The 15,621-nt window shown below is 41.8% G+C and overlaps 1 protein-coding gene across 1 annotated transcript in view; it reads right to left on the bottom strand.

Annotated features, from left to right (window-relative positions):
• The window catches only part of CFAP44 (cilia and flagella associated protein 44), a 78,290-nt gene extending 66,803 nt beyond the window's left edge, over window positions 1-11,487 (bottom strand). Inside the window, exons 1-5 of the mRNA XM_084616877.1 lie at window positions 11,406-11,487; window positions 9,546-9,665; window positions 6,991-7,143; window positions 4,299-4,454; window positions 2,790-2,915 (exon numbers count right to left, since the gene is read on the bottom strand). Coding sequence (XP_084473003.1) covers window positions 2,790-2,915; window positions 4,299-4,454; window positions 6,991-7,143; window positions 9,546-9,665; window positions 11,406-11,436 — 586 coding nt within the window. The 5' untranslated portion in view covers window positions 11,437-11,487. The remainder of the gene's footprint in view (window positions 1-2,789; window positions 2,916-4,298; window positions 4,455-6,990; window positions 7,144-9,545; window positions 9,666-11,405) is intronic.
• Between the last annotated feature and the right edge of the window lie 4,134 nt (window positions 11,488-15,621).

The following is a 15,621-nucleotide window of genomic DNA, read 5'->3' on the forward strand; positions in this document are numbered from 1 at the left end:
TATAAATGGTGAGTTTTCACAATGGAGAGAGGTAAATAGTGGTGTCCCTCAGGGGTCTGTTCTGGGACCAGTCCTATTCAACATATTCATAAATGATCTGGAAAAAGGGGTAAACGGTGAAGTGGCAAAATGATGATACAAAACTACTCAAGATAGTTAAGTCCCAGGCAGACAGCGAAGAGCTACAAAAGGATCTCTCAAAGACTGGGCAACAAAATGGCAGATGAGATTTAATGTTGATAAATGCAAAGTAAAGCACATTGGAAAGCATAATCCCAACTATACATATAATATGATGGGGTCTAAATTAGCTGTTACCACTCAAGAAAGGTTTCAGAGTAACAGCCGTGTTAGTCTGTATTCGCAGAAAGAAAAGGAGTACTTGTGGCACCTTGAGACTAACCAATTTATTTGAGCATAAGCTTTCGTGAGCTACAGCTCACTTCCTCAGATGCATATCGTGGAAACTGCAGCAGACTTTATATATACACAGAGAATATGAAACAATACCTCCTCCCACCCCACTGTCCTGCTGGTAATAGCTTATCTAAAGTGATCATCAGGTGAGCCATTTCCAGCACAAATCCAGCAGGAGAGTGAATTTGTGTGGGGGGGTGGAGGGTGAGAAAACCTGGATTTGTGCTGGAAATAGCCCACCTGATGATCACTTTAGATAAGCTATTACCAGCAGGACAGTGGGGTGGGAGGAGGTATTGTTTCATATTCTCTGTGTATATATAAAGTCTGCTGCAGTTTCCACGATATGCATCTGATGAAGTGAGCTGTAGCTCACGAAAGCTTATGCTCTAATAAATTGGTTCGTCTCTAAGGTGCCACAAGTACTCCTTTTCTTTTTACCACTCAAGAAAGAGATCTTGGTGTCATTGTGGATAGTTCTCTGAAAACATCCACTCAATGTGCAGTGGCAGTCAAAAAAGCGAACAGAATGCTGGGAATAATTAAGAAAGGGATAATAGGACAGAAAATATCATGTTGCCGCTATATAAATCCATGGTATGCCCACATATTGAATACTGTGTGCAGATGTAGTCACCCCATCTCAAAAAAGATATATTGGACTTGGAAAAGGTTCAAAAAAGGGAAACTAAAATTATTAGGAGTACGGAACGGCTTCCGTAGGAGGAGAGATTAATAAAACTGGGAATTTTCAGCTTGGAAAAGAGAGGACTAAGGGGAGATATGACTGAGGTCTATAAAATCATGACTGGTATAGAGAAAGTAGATAAGGAAGTGTTGTTTACTACTTCTCATAACACAAGAGCTAGGGGTCTCCAAATGAAATTTATAGGCAGCAGGTTTAAAACAAATAAAATAAAAGGAAGTATTTCTTCACACAACGCACAGTCAACCTGTGGAACTCCTTGCCAGAGGATGTTGTGAAGGCCAAGACCATAACAGAGTTCAAAAAAAGAACTAGATAAATTTATGGAGGATAGGGCCATCAATGGCTACTAACCAGGATGGGCAGGTCTGGTGTCCCTAGTCTCTGTTTGCCAGAAGCTGGGAATGAGTGACAGGGAATGGATCACTTGATGATTACCTGTTCTGTTCATTCCCTCTGGGGCACCTGGCACTGGCCACTGTCGGAAGACAGGACACTGGGCTAGATGGACCTTTGGTCTGACCCACTAGGGCCATTCTTATGTTCTAATGAATTGAAGGGCCAAGACACAGTGTGCCAAAGTTCTAACAAAATATCCTTCAAAGAACCACAGTAGACTCAGTGCTCTGAATGGGGCGTGCCAATATTCTGTTATAAAATACTCAAAGCACTAAAATGGAAGCTGGACCCAAAACACCCAGAGAACAAGCCTATCAGAATGAAAGTAGCAATGTATGCTATGACTGAAACAGGTTGAATGAGTTGACATTCTCAGGACTAAGTAATCCAGAGCAACAAGAGAGGCACCACAGACCAAAAACTAAAGGAATTCATTACAGTTCTGACTGAAGAAGCTGGTCTAACAAGTATGGATTGTCAAAGGTCAGACAGTAGGCCAGGAGAGAGCTAGAGCAGTAACCACTGAGGACAGTACATAGCTTCTGCAGGAAGAACCATCACCGACCCTGGTCAAGAAGGAACTAGCTGGAAAGTTTTGAGGTGATTCACATTAATCTCTAAGAGATGGGTGTCTTGCATACTGCCCACCACTACTTTGCCTAAAAAGGCCAAAAATCTTAAGAGCTTGGGGAGTTCTACCCCATCTCACACTGGGAGCATGGGGCCTAAGATTGAGTCCCATGTGTATATATTATGCCTGATTCCTCTACCTTGTGTAGTCAGACTAATGCAAAGTAGGTGTAAAATGCTACCAGATCAGAATTTTGCAATAATGTAAATTTCTAAACAAGGTGCAGAGCAATAGAAAATCAGGCCTAGTATTTTTAGAAAAGATTACTTCCTGTCTTTTCAAGCCTGAGCAGTGAACCCAGAATACACAGAACACTCTTTGGGCCAGCTTCTCATCAACACACAAGAAGAAGCAGATGCACTCGTCCACCATGGACATCTTTGTGTGTTGTACAGCACACATCACTCAAAGGCTGACATCTTACCTTGGTTCATCATGGAATCAACCCTAGCCCCGGCATGCCCACAACAAACACTGGTGTGAACTGGAACCATAGACCCCCTGCCCACCTCCTCACCCATCCCTTTACCCCCACCCCCACCACGAAAAAAAACCAAGGGAACTGTCCAGTATGCAGACTTAAGACTACCCTAGGATCATTACTGAAATCTCTGTGTAATGGCAGGTAATACTCACGGACACTACTGGTATCTGCCTCTGCACTTTCCACTGCCTTCTCTACACCTTCCTCCTGTCCCTCTGGAGTAGATGATACTTCTCCTTCGCCAGGTGGTTCTTTAGGGGCACTACTTTTGACTTCCTCTGCAAAAGAAAATAGGGATAATGTTCACTTCTTCTCAATACCCACTTAAGTATATTTGAATTCCCAAACGGTGGATGTGTCTCACTGGTTTGTATGCTACATATCGGAATAATGCAACATTGAAGTTCTTCCTATCCTGCAAGGAATTTTCTACTATGCAGAATTAAATCCATTGAATAATACACTGCATTCCTTCAAAAAATAAAAGCAAAAGACACTTCCTTTCTGCAGGTAAGGTTGAATATTCGGGCTGCAGGACTTTACATATGTTTTTAGACAATAATCTCAATGACTTTCTTTTAAACATGACTTGACCTGCAAAGGAATTTGATTTGTACCCTTTTTTGCTTCTTTATGATAACTTTTTAGTTGTTGTTTAAAAAGGAAGTGGGGGGGGGGTGGTTTTGTTTGTTTTTTACCTTAGAAATATGAGGTATGTCAAACCTGATCTTCCCTTCTCTTGCTGAAGGACATTTTTGAAAGTCTCAGGAGATGTGCATTATGAGGCTTCACACATTAACTTAAGGGGTAAGGCAACAAATGAAAGTGTTCAATAGGCATTGCAGTTAAGTTGGTATAATAAAAATGAACCAAAAAAACCCAAGATTTTAAACAGCCTGACTATATGTCCTTCCCCTAACTGTTCTTCAGCTTTCAATCTTTTGCTTTGCATGATGTCATAATTGCACCAGTTCTCCAGCTGCCACAGTCTTCCAGGGGAGACAAGACCTGAATTTCTAACGTAAAAAACAAGCAGCAATGTTTGTCTTTTAATTTAAAAAGCTTTTTGACCTCCAAACTACCTCACAAATAAGTAAACAAATAATTAAATAAACATAAAGCCTTTTTTCCCCTTCGTCTCCTTTGCAAGTTACCTTTACCTTAGTCTCAATCTTAACTTGCTTTATCTCTTGCTTTTTTTGATTTCACATATCTATTCCCAAACAAGACACTTTAAAATGGAGTTGATTGAAAGTATATAAGAGCAATTTAAAGATTTAAAAACAACTTTCAAGAATATTGTAGTTTAAAAAAAAAGTATTAGAAATCCAGAAAATTCAACTTAAAAGAAACTTGAATATTTGAAAGAATGGAAATGCACAGTTAACGGCTAACTGGATCCCCTTTGTTTTCTGGAACCAGGGCTTTCAAGCCAAGAAATAAGAAGTCTCTAAGGAATAAATCCCTAGTTTCACATTGGATAAGAATCCATGCTAGGAAAGATCACTCTTGGGGCTCCAGTTTCAGGAGAGTGGAAATATCCAATGAAATGCAGAGTGCTGACAAACGTCGTATCACAGGTCCAGGATACTGGAGAATGGAGAAGTTATTATATAACTAGAATGTATGCGACCTGCAAACACTGGAAAAAATCCACCCACCTTCTCCTGACGGTTCAGGGATCTTCTCAGCATCCTGCTCTCCTGCATAATCCTTTGAAGAGTCAAACTTTTCCACATCTGCCTGATCCTCCTGATCCGAACCTTTCCTAGGTTTGCTCTCATCAGAACTCTCGTTCTCTGGGACTTCCATTTCTCCTTTATAAACAAGAGCATGTCTTACAGACAGATCAGTAATAAGAATCTGTCTACATTTATGTATTGTTTGGTTACATCCCTCATGATTAACAATTAATTAAACCTATTAGTCTGTGCACCTATACTTTTCAGATGGCCTCCTACTTACATTATAACAGCAGAGTTGCCAACTCTGGGAATTCTATTGCAAGTTCTGTGATATTTGTTGTTTTTCTTAACGTGCCAGTTCCTGGAGTCATGAATCTCCGCTTTCATTTAAAATAAAACATACGTTTCTAGCCCTCCAGGACTGCTGCAAAAAAGCTTGAAAACATAAATTCTGAAGGCTCAAAACCCAGAAGATGAAAAGAACCCTAAATTTTTATTTTTTTTTTTTAAAAACAACTCAGGATATTTAAGCCAATCTTGTGATTTTTAGATTCCTGACTCTTGATTTTGTACACTTGGGCCTGGTAATACTGGAACAGAGGCTCTACTACCAGCATTACAGTTAGTCACAGATATAGGTGCAGGCAAGCTGAGTGAATGAATACAGGGTAGGGTGCCCAGAGACCGGAGTTTTTCCAATCCCAAATCTGCCACTGTCATCTTGTATAAATTTGTACCAGCCACTTAACCTCTCTATGCCTCAATTATCCCATGTGTGAAATGAGAATAACAACACTTATCCATCTTATTAAAGTGTTTTGATATCTATGGCAAAAAGTCCTATCAAAGTTCAAATTATTGTAGTTAATTAATCATTTATTATTAAAATTAGGGATGTGTCATTATAAATCTACTCGGCTCTGAAAAATGCTTCAGGCTGAAAGGTGAGTATGAAGATTTCAATCTGAGAGACATCAAGGGTCTACTGGCAGCATGTTGTTGCAGTGCTCAGTGTTTGTAGTACAGTGGTGGTGTTTGTGTACTATGCCACAGGGATTGAAAGTGCTGAGGAAATTCAGAGATCAGAATTTTTGTCTGATTCCCATTACCAGGCTTTCACACATTGACTAGTCCAGGAAGCATTTGTACTGGTTCACTACCTAGGTGTCTTTGCAACAATTGTTTGTCAGATGAATTTTTAACAGCATTTCCTAAACTGCTAGAATTAAGGAGTACAGATTGTTACTGTATTTGAAAACCGAGGTCTCGAGCTTTCATATGATATAGTGCAAGGAATTTCAATTTATATTAGTTCTGGACATAGTGACCACTAAAATCATGTCAGAATTCAAATGGAAAAAAGGCAAAATGTTAACCAGAATATTATTCTTAGATCGAATGTTTCACAATTTGCCAGAGCTGGAAACTAATGTTGTTCCTTTCAGTCCTACTGGTTCACAAGTTATTAGTCTATAAAACTACATCAGGTCTATACTGGTCCCTTAGCCTTGCTTTATTGGCACACATCCAGGGTTAAAACCAAGTTTTCTTTCACTTTCAGCCACCAGTGCTTTAGGCTGTGGAGCTTCAAAGGGGAGCTCCACATTCTGTCAAACTACCTTCTTCCTGGCCATGCTGCTCATAAGCCACAACCGGTCTCAAGACAGGGAGATACATGCAGTCATGCCTCTCAGTCTTATCATAAATAAGTTGTTAATCGGCAATTTTGCTGACACAGAGGAGTCCCACAAGTTGTCAGTAAAGTTGTAAGAACACAGAGCTCAGAGCGCTTTGAAGATGCAAAGTGTAGTGTTATTGTGGCTTTAGGAGAAGGACTGGGTGACCAGGTGTCAGGTTTTTGACTAGAACACCCGGTCACAAAAGGATCCTGGCAGCTCCGGTTAGCACTGCTGACTGGGCCATTGATTGTCCAGTTGGCGGAGCCGCACAGCAGGGCTGGCAGGCTCCCTGCTAACCTCCGCTCCACGCAGCTCCCCGCTAGCCTCCACTCCACACGGCTCCCGGGAAGCAGCCGGCATGTCCCCCATCTAGTTCCTACGTGTAGGGCAGGGGTGGACAACCTAGGGCACACGGGCCAGATCTGGCCCCAGGGTTAATTTAATCAGGCCTGCATTTTGTGCTTTGATAACAAAAGTTTATAACTGTGATCTGATTATATGACAACTGGATTGTTGAACACCCTCTTCCCTGTCCCTTCTCCCCATGCATGAGGCTAAATGAAAAATTGTTGGTATTGTTCTGAGTTCCCCTTTGAAAATGGCAAGTCACGCCCAGCTCTAGTTATAACCTTTCAGTTCAGAACCTTCAGCACTTTTCTACAGCTTTGATTTTGAATTTAAAGCCACTTCTCTAGAAAAGTGAGTTTCACCTCACTCATTCTTTTCTCCAAGGTCAACTGCCTTATATCCCATTCCTTTACAGTGTTTGACTTCTTTCCACCTGGGAGAATTTGCTCCTTTCCACAACTATCCTATCCTTTCTTGATTCCTTCTCCATTTCTATCTAGCACAGTAACCATGAACAGTAAGAACATAACCATATCATATTCTGCCCACCCCTGACTTTTTAGACAGTTGAGTTAATGGAGACCTTACATGATGATTGAAACATTAGACTACCATTACACTTGGATAAAGCCTCTACTCACCTTCTGTTGCGGACACATTTGGCTTCTCTGTGTCCAGCTCTGTTTCAGGATCTTTGGAAATGTCAGACTTCTCTCCATCTGCCAAGTCTGGCTGGTTTAAGTTGTCACCAGGTATAGTCCCCTCAATACTCTCTTTCTCCGATTCTTCCTTTCCTTTATAAGCAAGAATATGCCACTGAGACAAATCTGTGTTTCTCTTAGCCTGCATCTTTTTTCATAGAACTATTGCAATACTTGCTCAAAATACTCTTGAGAGGGACAGCAGGTGCAAGCATATGCAACAACAGTTCAGAATTAAATTTTCATTTAAAAAAACGAATCTTCTTGTCATTATGATGACAAAGAAAATCTTCCAAATGTGAATCAAATATAACTCAATGCAGCACTGTTTACAGTTCTAGTACCTCTGCTGTTGCTCATAGCTTTGCCAAGCTGCAACAGGGTAAAATTAACATGCTTAGTCAATTTCATCACTGCTATTCAGAATCCTGGGGATGGCATTATTATTATTCACTATTTCTATCACAGTTTAGTTATGAAGCTGTTGATTTCCTCCTCCTGCTGCTATTTGACAAAGCATAAATAATATTCAGAGGTACCGGGAGTTTTTTGTATTTTGTTCTACTGTCTCTTCCTCTTTTCTTTAGAAAAACAAAAAAAGATAATTTATGTAACATTACATAAATGCAGTGCTGTGGCTGATATTTTAAATGTGTAAAAGTCAAGAAATTAAAAAATGACAGGAATATATTCCACTGTTACATTTGGAAACCTTGGAAAAGAGCATATCTAGTGGTTAAGGTAGGCAATTGAGTGTCAGAAGATCTGGGTTCTAGTCCTGGCCCTGCCACAGACTCCTTGGGTAACACATTTGGCCTTGCTGTGCCTCAGTTTCTACATCTGTAAAATGGGAATAATACCAACTTTTTTTAGCACCATGAGGGGCTCAGAAAAAAAAGGAGCTATAAATGCAAAATGTAATGATACTGTAATGACTAGTGATTAGCTATGAAACCCTAAGCCATGTCAAACTTGGCTGATTTCACTTTATGTTCACACTCGCAATCAGCCAACATTTGTAGGAAAGTTTTGGACTCTACAAGCCTTTCAGCAAAACTGAAACTTTCACCATATCTGGATAGGTATGGAGCATTTGAGGCTGAATTTGTTGCTTTCATAACAACATACAACAACATACATTTCATACATTCACAGAATGTAAGGCCAAAAGGGACCATTCTTATCTAGATAACACAAGCCACAGGACTTCCCTCAATTAATTGCTGCTTGAATTAGAGCATATGTTTTAGAAAAACATCCAAGATGGATTTAAAAATTGCCAGTGACGGAAAATCCTCTACAAACCTGGGGAAATTGTTGCACTGGTTTACTACTCTTACTATTAAAAATTTACACCTTTATTTCCAGTCTGAATTTGTTTAGCTTCAACCTCATGACACTGGATTTGTTATACTTTTCTCTGCTACATTGAAGAGTACATTATCAAATATTTGTTCCCCATGTAGGTATTTATGAACTGTGATCAAGTCACCCCTTCAATTTCTCTTTGTTGAGCTAATAGGTTGAGCTCCTTGAGTCTCACTACAAGGCATGTTTTCCAACCCTTTAGTCACTCTGATGGCTCTGTTCTGAACTCTCACCAGTTTACCAACATCCTTCTAGAATTGTGGGCACCAGCACTGGACACACTATTCCAGTAGCGGTTGCACCAGTGCCAAATACAGAGGTAATATAACCTCCGTATTCCTACTTAATATTCACCTGCTTATACATCCAAGAATTGCATTAGCCCTTTTGGCCTTAGTATCACATTCAGAGCACATGTTCAGCCAATTACCCACCAGGATCCACAAGTCTTTCTCAGAGTCTCTGCTTCCCAGGATAGTCTTCCCCCATTCTGTAATTATGGTTTGCATTCTTTGTTCCCAGATGTATAACTTTACATTTGGCTATATGAAAACAAATATTGTTTGCTTGCACCCAGTGACTCAGCTCACCGAGCAATCCAGATTTCTCTGTACCAGTGCATTAACAGTTGATCTGATTATATGACAACAAGATTGTTGAACACCCTCTCCCCTGTCCCTTATCCAATGTATGAAACAAAATGAAATATTGCCGGTTATGTTTTGAGTTCTCCTTTGGCAAGCCAGCTCTAGTTACAACCTTTCAGTTCTGAACTTCCTGCCAATTATTATACTTTTCTACAAGTTTTTTAATTTAAAGGCACTTTGCTGGAAAAATGAGTTTCACACCACTCATTCTTTTCTTCAGGGTCAGCTGCCTTATATCCTGTTTCTCTTTACAGCATTTGACTTCTTTCCACTTGGGAGAACTTATTCTTTTCCACAACTTTCCTCTCCTTCCTTGATTCCTTCTCCATTCCTGTCCAGTAGAGTAACTATGAGCAGTAAGAACATCACTACATCATATTCTGCCCACCACTGTCTTTTTAGATAATTGAGTTAATGGAGATCTTACACAACGACTGAAATATTAAACTGTCATCAGACTTGGAGAAAACCTCCACTCACCTTCTGTTGAGGACTCATTTGGCTTCTCTGTGTCCAGCTTTGTTTCAGGATCTTTGGAAATGTCAGACTTCTCTCCATCTTCTAAATCCTGTTGTCTTGACTCCTCTGGGTCTTCCTTTTCTTTGTGAACAAGAGTATGGAATTGAGACAAATCTCTGTGTTTCTGTTAGCCTGCCTCTTTTATCATAGAACTACGTGATACTAGCTCACAGCCCTCATGAGAGGGACAACAGATGCTAGCATGTGCAACAGCAATTCTGCAGAATTAAATTTTTTTAAAGTTAATCTTCTTGTACTTATGATTATTACAAAGAAAATCTTCCCAATGTGAGTTGAGCGTAACTCAAGGAGTGGTTTCAGAGTAGCAGCTGTGTTAGTCTGTATTCGCAAAAAGAAAAGGAGGACTTGTGGCACCTTAGAGACTAACCGATTTATTAGAGCATAAGCTTTCGTGAGCTACAAGCTTATGCTCTAATAAATCGGTTAGACTCAAGGAGTGTTGCCTTTTGTTCTAATAGTCTTCTGTTGCTCATTGTTTTGCCCAGCTGCAGCCACGTGAAATTAACATAACTCATTAGTTTCATGGCTGTTATTCAGAACTTTAGAAGTATTAAGTATTATTATTATGTATTTATTTGAATTGCAGATTAGTTGGGAAGCTGTTCACGTCCTGCTGCTGTAATAGAAAATTATTAGTAACAGAGAGGGGCACTGGAGCTATTCACAGGGGAAGAGAACCCAAATTATGGACTGTAAGGGAGAGGTGTAGTAGCAGAGAACTCCTTCCTCTCTTCTCTCTCCCCAGCAACAACCAGGATTCTGAGACCCTCTTTCTTATAGTATTTATATGGTTCTGGTGGGAGAAGAGAGAGAAAACACTCTGTCTCCAGCAGATTGGGGGGAAGCTTAGTCAGAGACTGGTATTCAAAAGATAGGGCTATCAAACAGGGTCCAGGCACAGTCAGAGCTGTCCCTGGGGTAGGGCGAATTGGGGCAACCGCTCCAGACCCTGCGCTATGGGGGGCCCCCAAGGTCGGTCCTGGAAGAGAAGAGTCCATCACTTCCATTCTGTGCCCAACACCCCACTAGGGATGGCCCTGGGCACAGCACCCTCTCCCTTCCCAGCATGATTTGAGGGCTTCAGCCAGAGGTCAGGCGTCTATTACAGGAGTGGGTGAGGGGAGGTTCTGTGGCCTGCGATCTTCAGGAGGTCAGTCTAGATGATCCCTTCTGGCCTTACAGTCTATGAGAGGGACAGAACAGGTGGTCGGGATTCCCCAGGCAGGCGCTGCCCTTGAACCTTGCTGATATGTTGCGTAGATGTAATAGGGACGGACCCGGTCCTCGGCCGGCGGGATCGAACCTGGGGTCTTTGGAGCTTAGTGCATGAGCCTCCACCCCATGAGCTAAAAGCCAGCCGGCTGTTCGCTAAGGCTGCAGAGCAGACTCATTTTCTCCCTCTCTCTCAGTGGTCTGGGTGCCAGTCGAGGGGACAGAGCACCACCCCCAGGCGGTGCGGAGTGTGGGAGCGGGGGGGTTACAGACGGACAAGACATTTGCATTTTAAACCGCAGTGTCACTGACTCCAGCGTCTGTCAGCTCTGGCTGACGCTGTCCCGTCGCCCCCCCGCCGCCGCCGCCCCCGCCGCCGCCTGGCCCGGCCCCGGGGCTCTAATCCGTTCTCGGGCAAGCGCCGTCTCCGCTGTCATCACACGCGGCTTCTCCCAGCAGCGGCTGGCGTCGGGCCCTGTGCTAAAAGAAGGCCCAGGACAGCTGCCCCTCTGCCCGGCAGGGCCGCTGCGCATTCGCTGCCCGAACAGGCGGCGATGAACCAAGGGGACTTGCCCCCGCGCTCGGTACCTGACGCGTCCCGCGGCCCCTCCGCCTCCATCGCTGGTTTACCTGGTTGCTAGGCAGCCGCTTCCGGGGCCCGGCGCCTCCTGGGAATTGTAGTTCGAACGGCCCCGGCCGCGGGCTGGGGCTCAGGCTGCGGACCAGGCCCCGACAAGGTGACTTGAGCGCCGGGCCACCGCGCGCGGGCGCACGCGCAGAGCAGCCCAGAAGAACGTGCCGGGGTGCGGGCTGGAGGCTTGCTGGTTCTGTAGCCGGTCAGACTTGTGTCAGACACAGTCATAGTGGTTGCTGTTTTACACAGGCAAAAACACACACACTGACAAACACATCGCTTCCTTGAGGATTCTCGGGGGAGGGAGGGGACTTGATTGGCCACGTTAGTGATTTTTTTTTTTTAAACTAACAAAAAGTTTCCGAGTAACAGCCGTGTTAGTCTGTATTCGCAAAAAGAAAAGGAGTACTTGTGGCACCTTAGAGACTAACAAATTTATTTGAGCATAAGCTTTTGTGAGCTACAGCTCACTTCATCGGATGCATTCAGTCATAATGTCATACAGTAGAATCTTATAACTTTAGATATGTTGCCACATATTTTACCAGGACAATAATGATCAGCAAATTATGAGTATTGAAATGATGTCTCACAAGGCATTTGTACTTAGTACAAAATGTATCATAGTTTGTAAAAAGGGTAAACACAGGAGCACACACTGACTTAACCTACATCTAAATCTACATTTTGCAGTTTGAGCCCAACTCCAGTTTAAAGGGAATAGTTAAGATTAGGGGTATAATCTTATCTATTCCCTTTAAACTGGAGTTGGGCTCAAACTGCAAAATGTAGATTTAGATGTAGATTAAGTCAGTGTGTGCTCCTGTGTTTACCCTTTTTACAAACTATGATACATTTTGTACTAAGTACAAATGCCTTGTGAGACATCATTTCAATACTCATAATTTGCTGATCATTATTGTCCTGGTAAAATATGTGGCAACATATCTAAAGTTATAAGATTCTACTGTATGACATTATGACTGAATGCATCCGATGAAGTGAGCTGTAGCTCACAAAAGCTTATGCTCAAATAAATTTGTTAGTCTCTAAGGTGCCACAAGTACTTTCTTTTTGTATATTACTAAGGCTGTGTCTACAGTGCACAGCTTACAGTGTCACAGCTGTGCCGCTAGAGCCTTGCCGCTGTAAGATTCGCAGTGTAGCCACTCTTTGTTGGCAGGAGAGAACTCTCTTGCTGACAAAATAAAATCACCTCCAATGAGGGGTGGTAGCTTTGTCAGCAGGAGAGAGTCTCCTGCTGACAAAGCACTGTCCACACTAGCACTTTTAATCGGTAAAACTTTTGTCAGTCGGGGTGTGTTTTTTCACACCTCTGAGCAACAAAAATTCACTGATAAAAGTGCAGTTAAACATAGCCTAAGACATGTTCCAAGTCTGGAGAGCAGTCATAAATCAGTTCCCAAAAGACAAAAGGCTAACGGGTGCCTCAGCCATCAAACAGACCATCACCTGGTTAAGTGGTCACTCATCAGTCCAGATTGTACCCCGGGTAATGTTACACCCATCTTTGCTTTAAAGTTAAAAGGGAAGACACTCCAACTCTTTATATGCTCTCAAGTTATCACAGAGCAATGTTCACATGAAGCATTTTGTACTATCTACCCCCTACTATGGGGCATTAGTGCATTATATTCCTAGAAGTTCCCATGACTTGCAGCTTCTGAAACTGCAGGTTTGGCAGCAGTCCCTGAATCAGCTCTGAGCAAATCTGGCCCTGGAATGTGCAATATCCATTCCAGGCTCAAAATTCATTCCAGTGATCCAGTCAGGTCACCATAATAGCTAAGGTTATAAAATAGTTTTCTATAATATCTTGCTGTTTTCGTATGGTCATAACTTTCCAGAACATTCATCTTTGGGACTGAAATTTTTCATGCCTGTTCTCCACTGGTGAATTATTTTGGAAGGTTTGAGCAAAATCTCTCCAATCACTTTTATATTATGGGTTCCTGAAAAAAAATATTATTGTGGGTTGGGTTAAACCTCTTTTAAGCTGTTGGATGTAACCACCACCCCTCATTTAAGGGAGCAGTAAGAGACATCTAAAACTTATGTGAGTCTGCCCAGGAATTAGAAGTGTGTGAGTGCAGGGCTTTGATTAGTATGGGTGGGGGTGGGGGGAGAGGAATGTTGTTTGTTTGTTGGCAAGAGGGAGAGACAGGCAACACCAGGGGAGGCACCACACAAACAGAAGGAGCAAAAAGGTCTAGACACGGCATGGAATGATGGTGAATGGCCCTTTGAGAAGTCTTAGAGTGAGGTTTTTGGGTAGGAGTACTGGTTGAAAGAAGTAAAGAAACTATGAGTAAAGAAACTATCTCTTGCTGTTTGATTTTTACTGTGTTCAGGGAAACAGGACTTTATGTATATTCTCTGTGGATAAACAAGATTGCATACAAAAATCACTCTATCATCAGTTTCTCTTCCTAACTGTAACAACCCACAACACTCCTAATTTAGTTAACTACTGAGGACAAACATTTTTCTCACTATAAACAAAGTATAACCACACTGTTTTGAACAGGACTATGCCAAAAATGGTTGAGCTTTGAAACTGGAAACTTGAACTGGGTTTATTCCTAACTAAAGACTAGAGAGACTTTGCTTGGCATAGATTTACCAATGGTATATGAGCATTTGAAAACTGCACACTGAATATGCACTTTAAATTCTTTCATTAAATCCACAGGTGTTCAGCTAAGTCCTGATCTTGCAGGCAGGCTGCTATGCCTGTAAAGGTACCCTTTGAAGTCAATTAATTTGGTTCCTATGCAGGGAGGGTAATGACTTTCTTTTTGTGCAAGAGACAAGTTAGGTGAGGTAATATATTTTATTGGACCAACTTCTGTTAGTGAAAAAAGACAAGCTTTTGATCTTCCACCGAGCTTTTCTTCTTATTGTTCAGCACACAGTGTATTGTGTTTGTGAGAGCAGGAATGTAGGGTAGTATATGCTAGTAGTTTGCAATTATAGAAAAAAGTTGCTGAAGTTGTAGCAAAATGACTCTGCATCTGGGAGTAAGAAGTATATGGAGGAATTTTTTTCTTGTTTGTTTGCTTTCTCTGATGCATGGAGGAAAAGAGAAGTGATTTGACTCCAGAAGGAAGGAATGCAAGCACAGGGAACTTATTTTTCATGGGGAGGGAACTGCACTAGCTCTAGGATTTGTTTGTTGTTGAGTTGGAATTGGAGAAGGCAGCTGTAGCGGAAGATGAGCCAGGCAGGGGAGGAACAACTCTAAGGGTTGACTGTCAGGCATAGTTAGGGAGAGAGGAGGAAGTTTCACAGGGGAAGGAGAAACAATAGCTTTAGATTTAGTAGATGCAGTACTACTTTGCCTGTTGCCACCCTACTACTGAAATTTTGCAAGCAGGTCCTCTACAGAGGATATTTCTCTATGCCTCAGTCCTGTGAAATGGGGACAGTAATATTTCCTTACATCATAGAGTTGTTGTGAGGAGACACAATAATATTTATCAAAAAGAATGAGGAGTACTTGTGGCATCTTAGATTTATTTGAGCATAAGCTTTCGTGGGCTAAAACCCACTTCATCAGATGCATGCAGTGGAAAATACAGTAGGAAGATATATATATACACACAGAGAACATGAAAAAATGGGTGTTGCCATACACACTATAAGGAGAGTGATCAATTAAGGTGAGCTATTATCAACAGGAGAAAAAAACCTTTTGTAGTGATAATCAGGATGGCCCATTTTCAGCAGCTGACAAGAAGGTGTGAATAACAGTGGGGGGGCAGGAGAGGAGGAAATAAGCATGGGGAAATAGTTTTACTTTGTGTAATGACTCATCCACTCCCAGTCTTTATTCAAGCCTAATTTAATGGTGTCCAGTTTGCAAATTAATTCCAATTCAGCAGTCTCTCGGTGGAGTCTGTTTTGGGACTTTTTTTGTTCTAATATTGTGACTTTTAGGTCTGTAATAGAGTGACCAGGGAGATTGAAGTGTACTCCGACTGGTTTTTGAATGTTATAATTCTTGACGTCTAATTTGTGTCCAGTTTTTTTCTCCTGCTGATAATAGCTCACCTTAATTGATCACTCTTGTTATAGTGTGTATGGCAACACCCATTTTTTCATATTCTCTCTCTGTGTGTTTATATATATATATATATTCCTACTGTA

This window comes from Lepidochelys olivacea (genome assembly GCF_965140295.1).
Source record: "Lepidochelys olivacea isolate rLepOli2 genome assembly, chromosome: 1".
In the NCBI taxonomy this organism is placed as follows: Eukaryota; Metazoa; Chordata; order Testudines; family Cheloniidae; genus Lepidochelys; species Lepidochelys olivacea.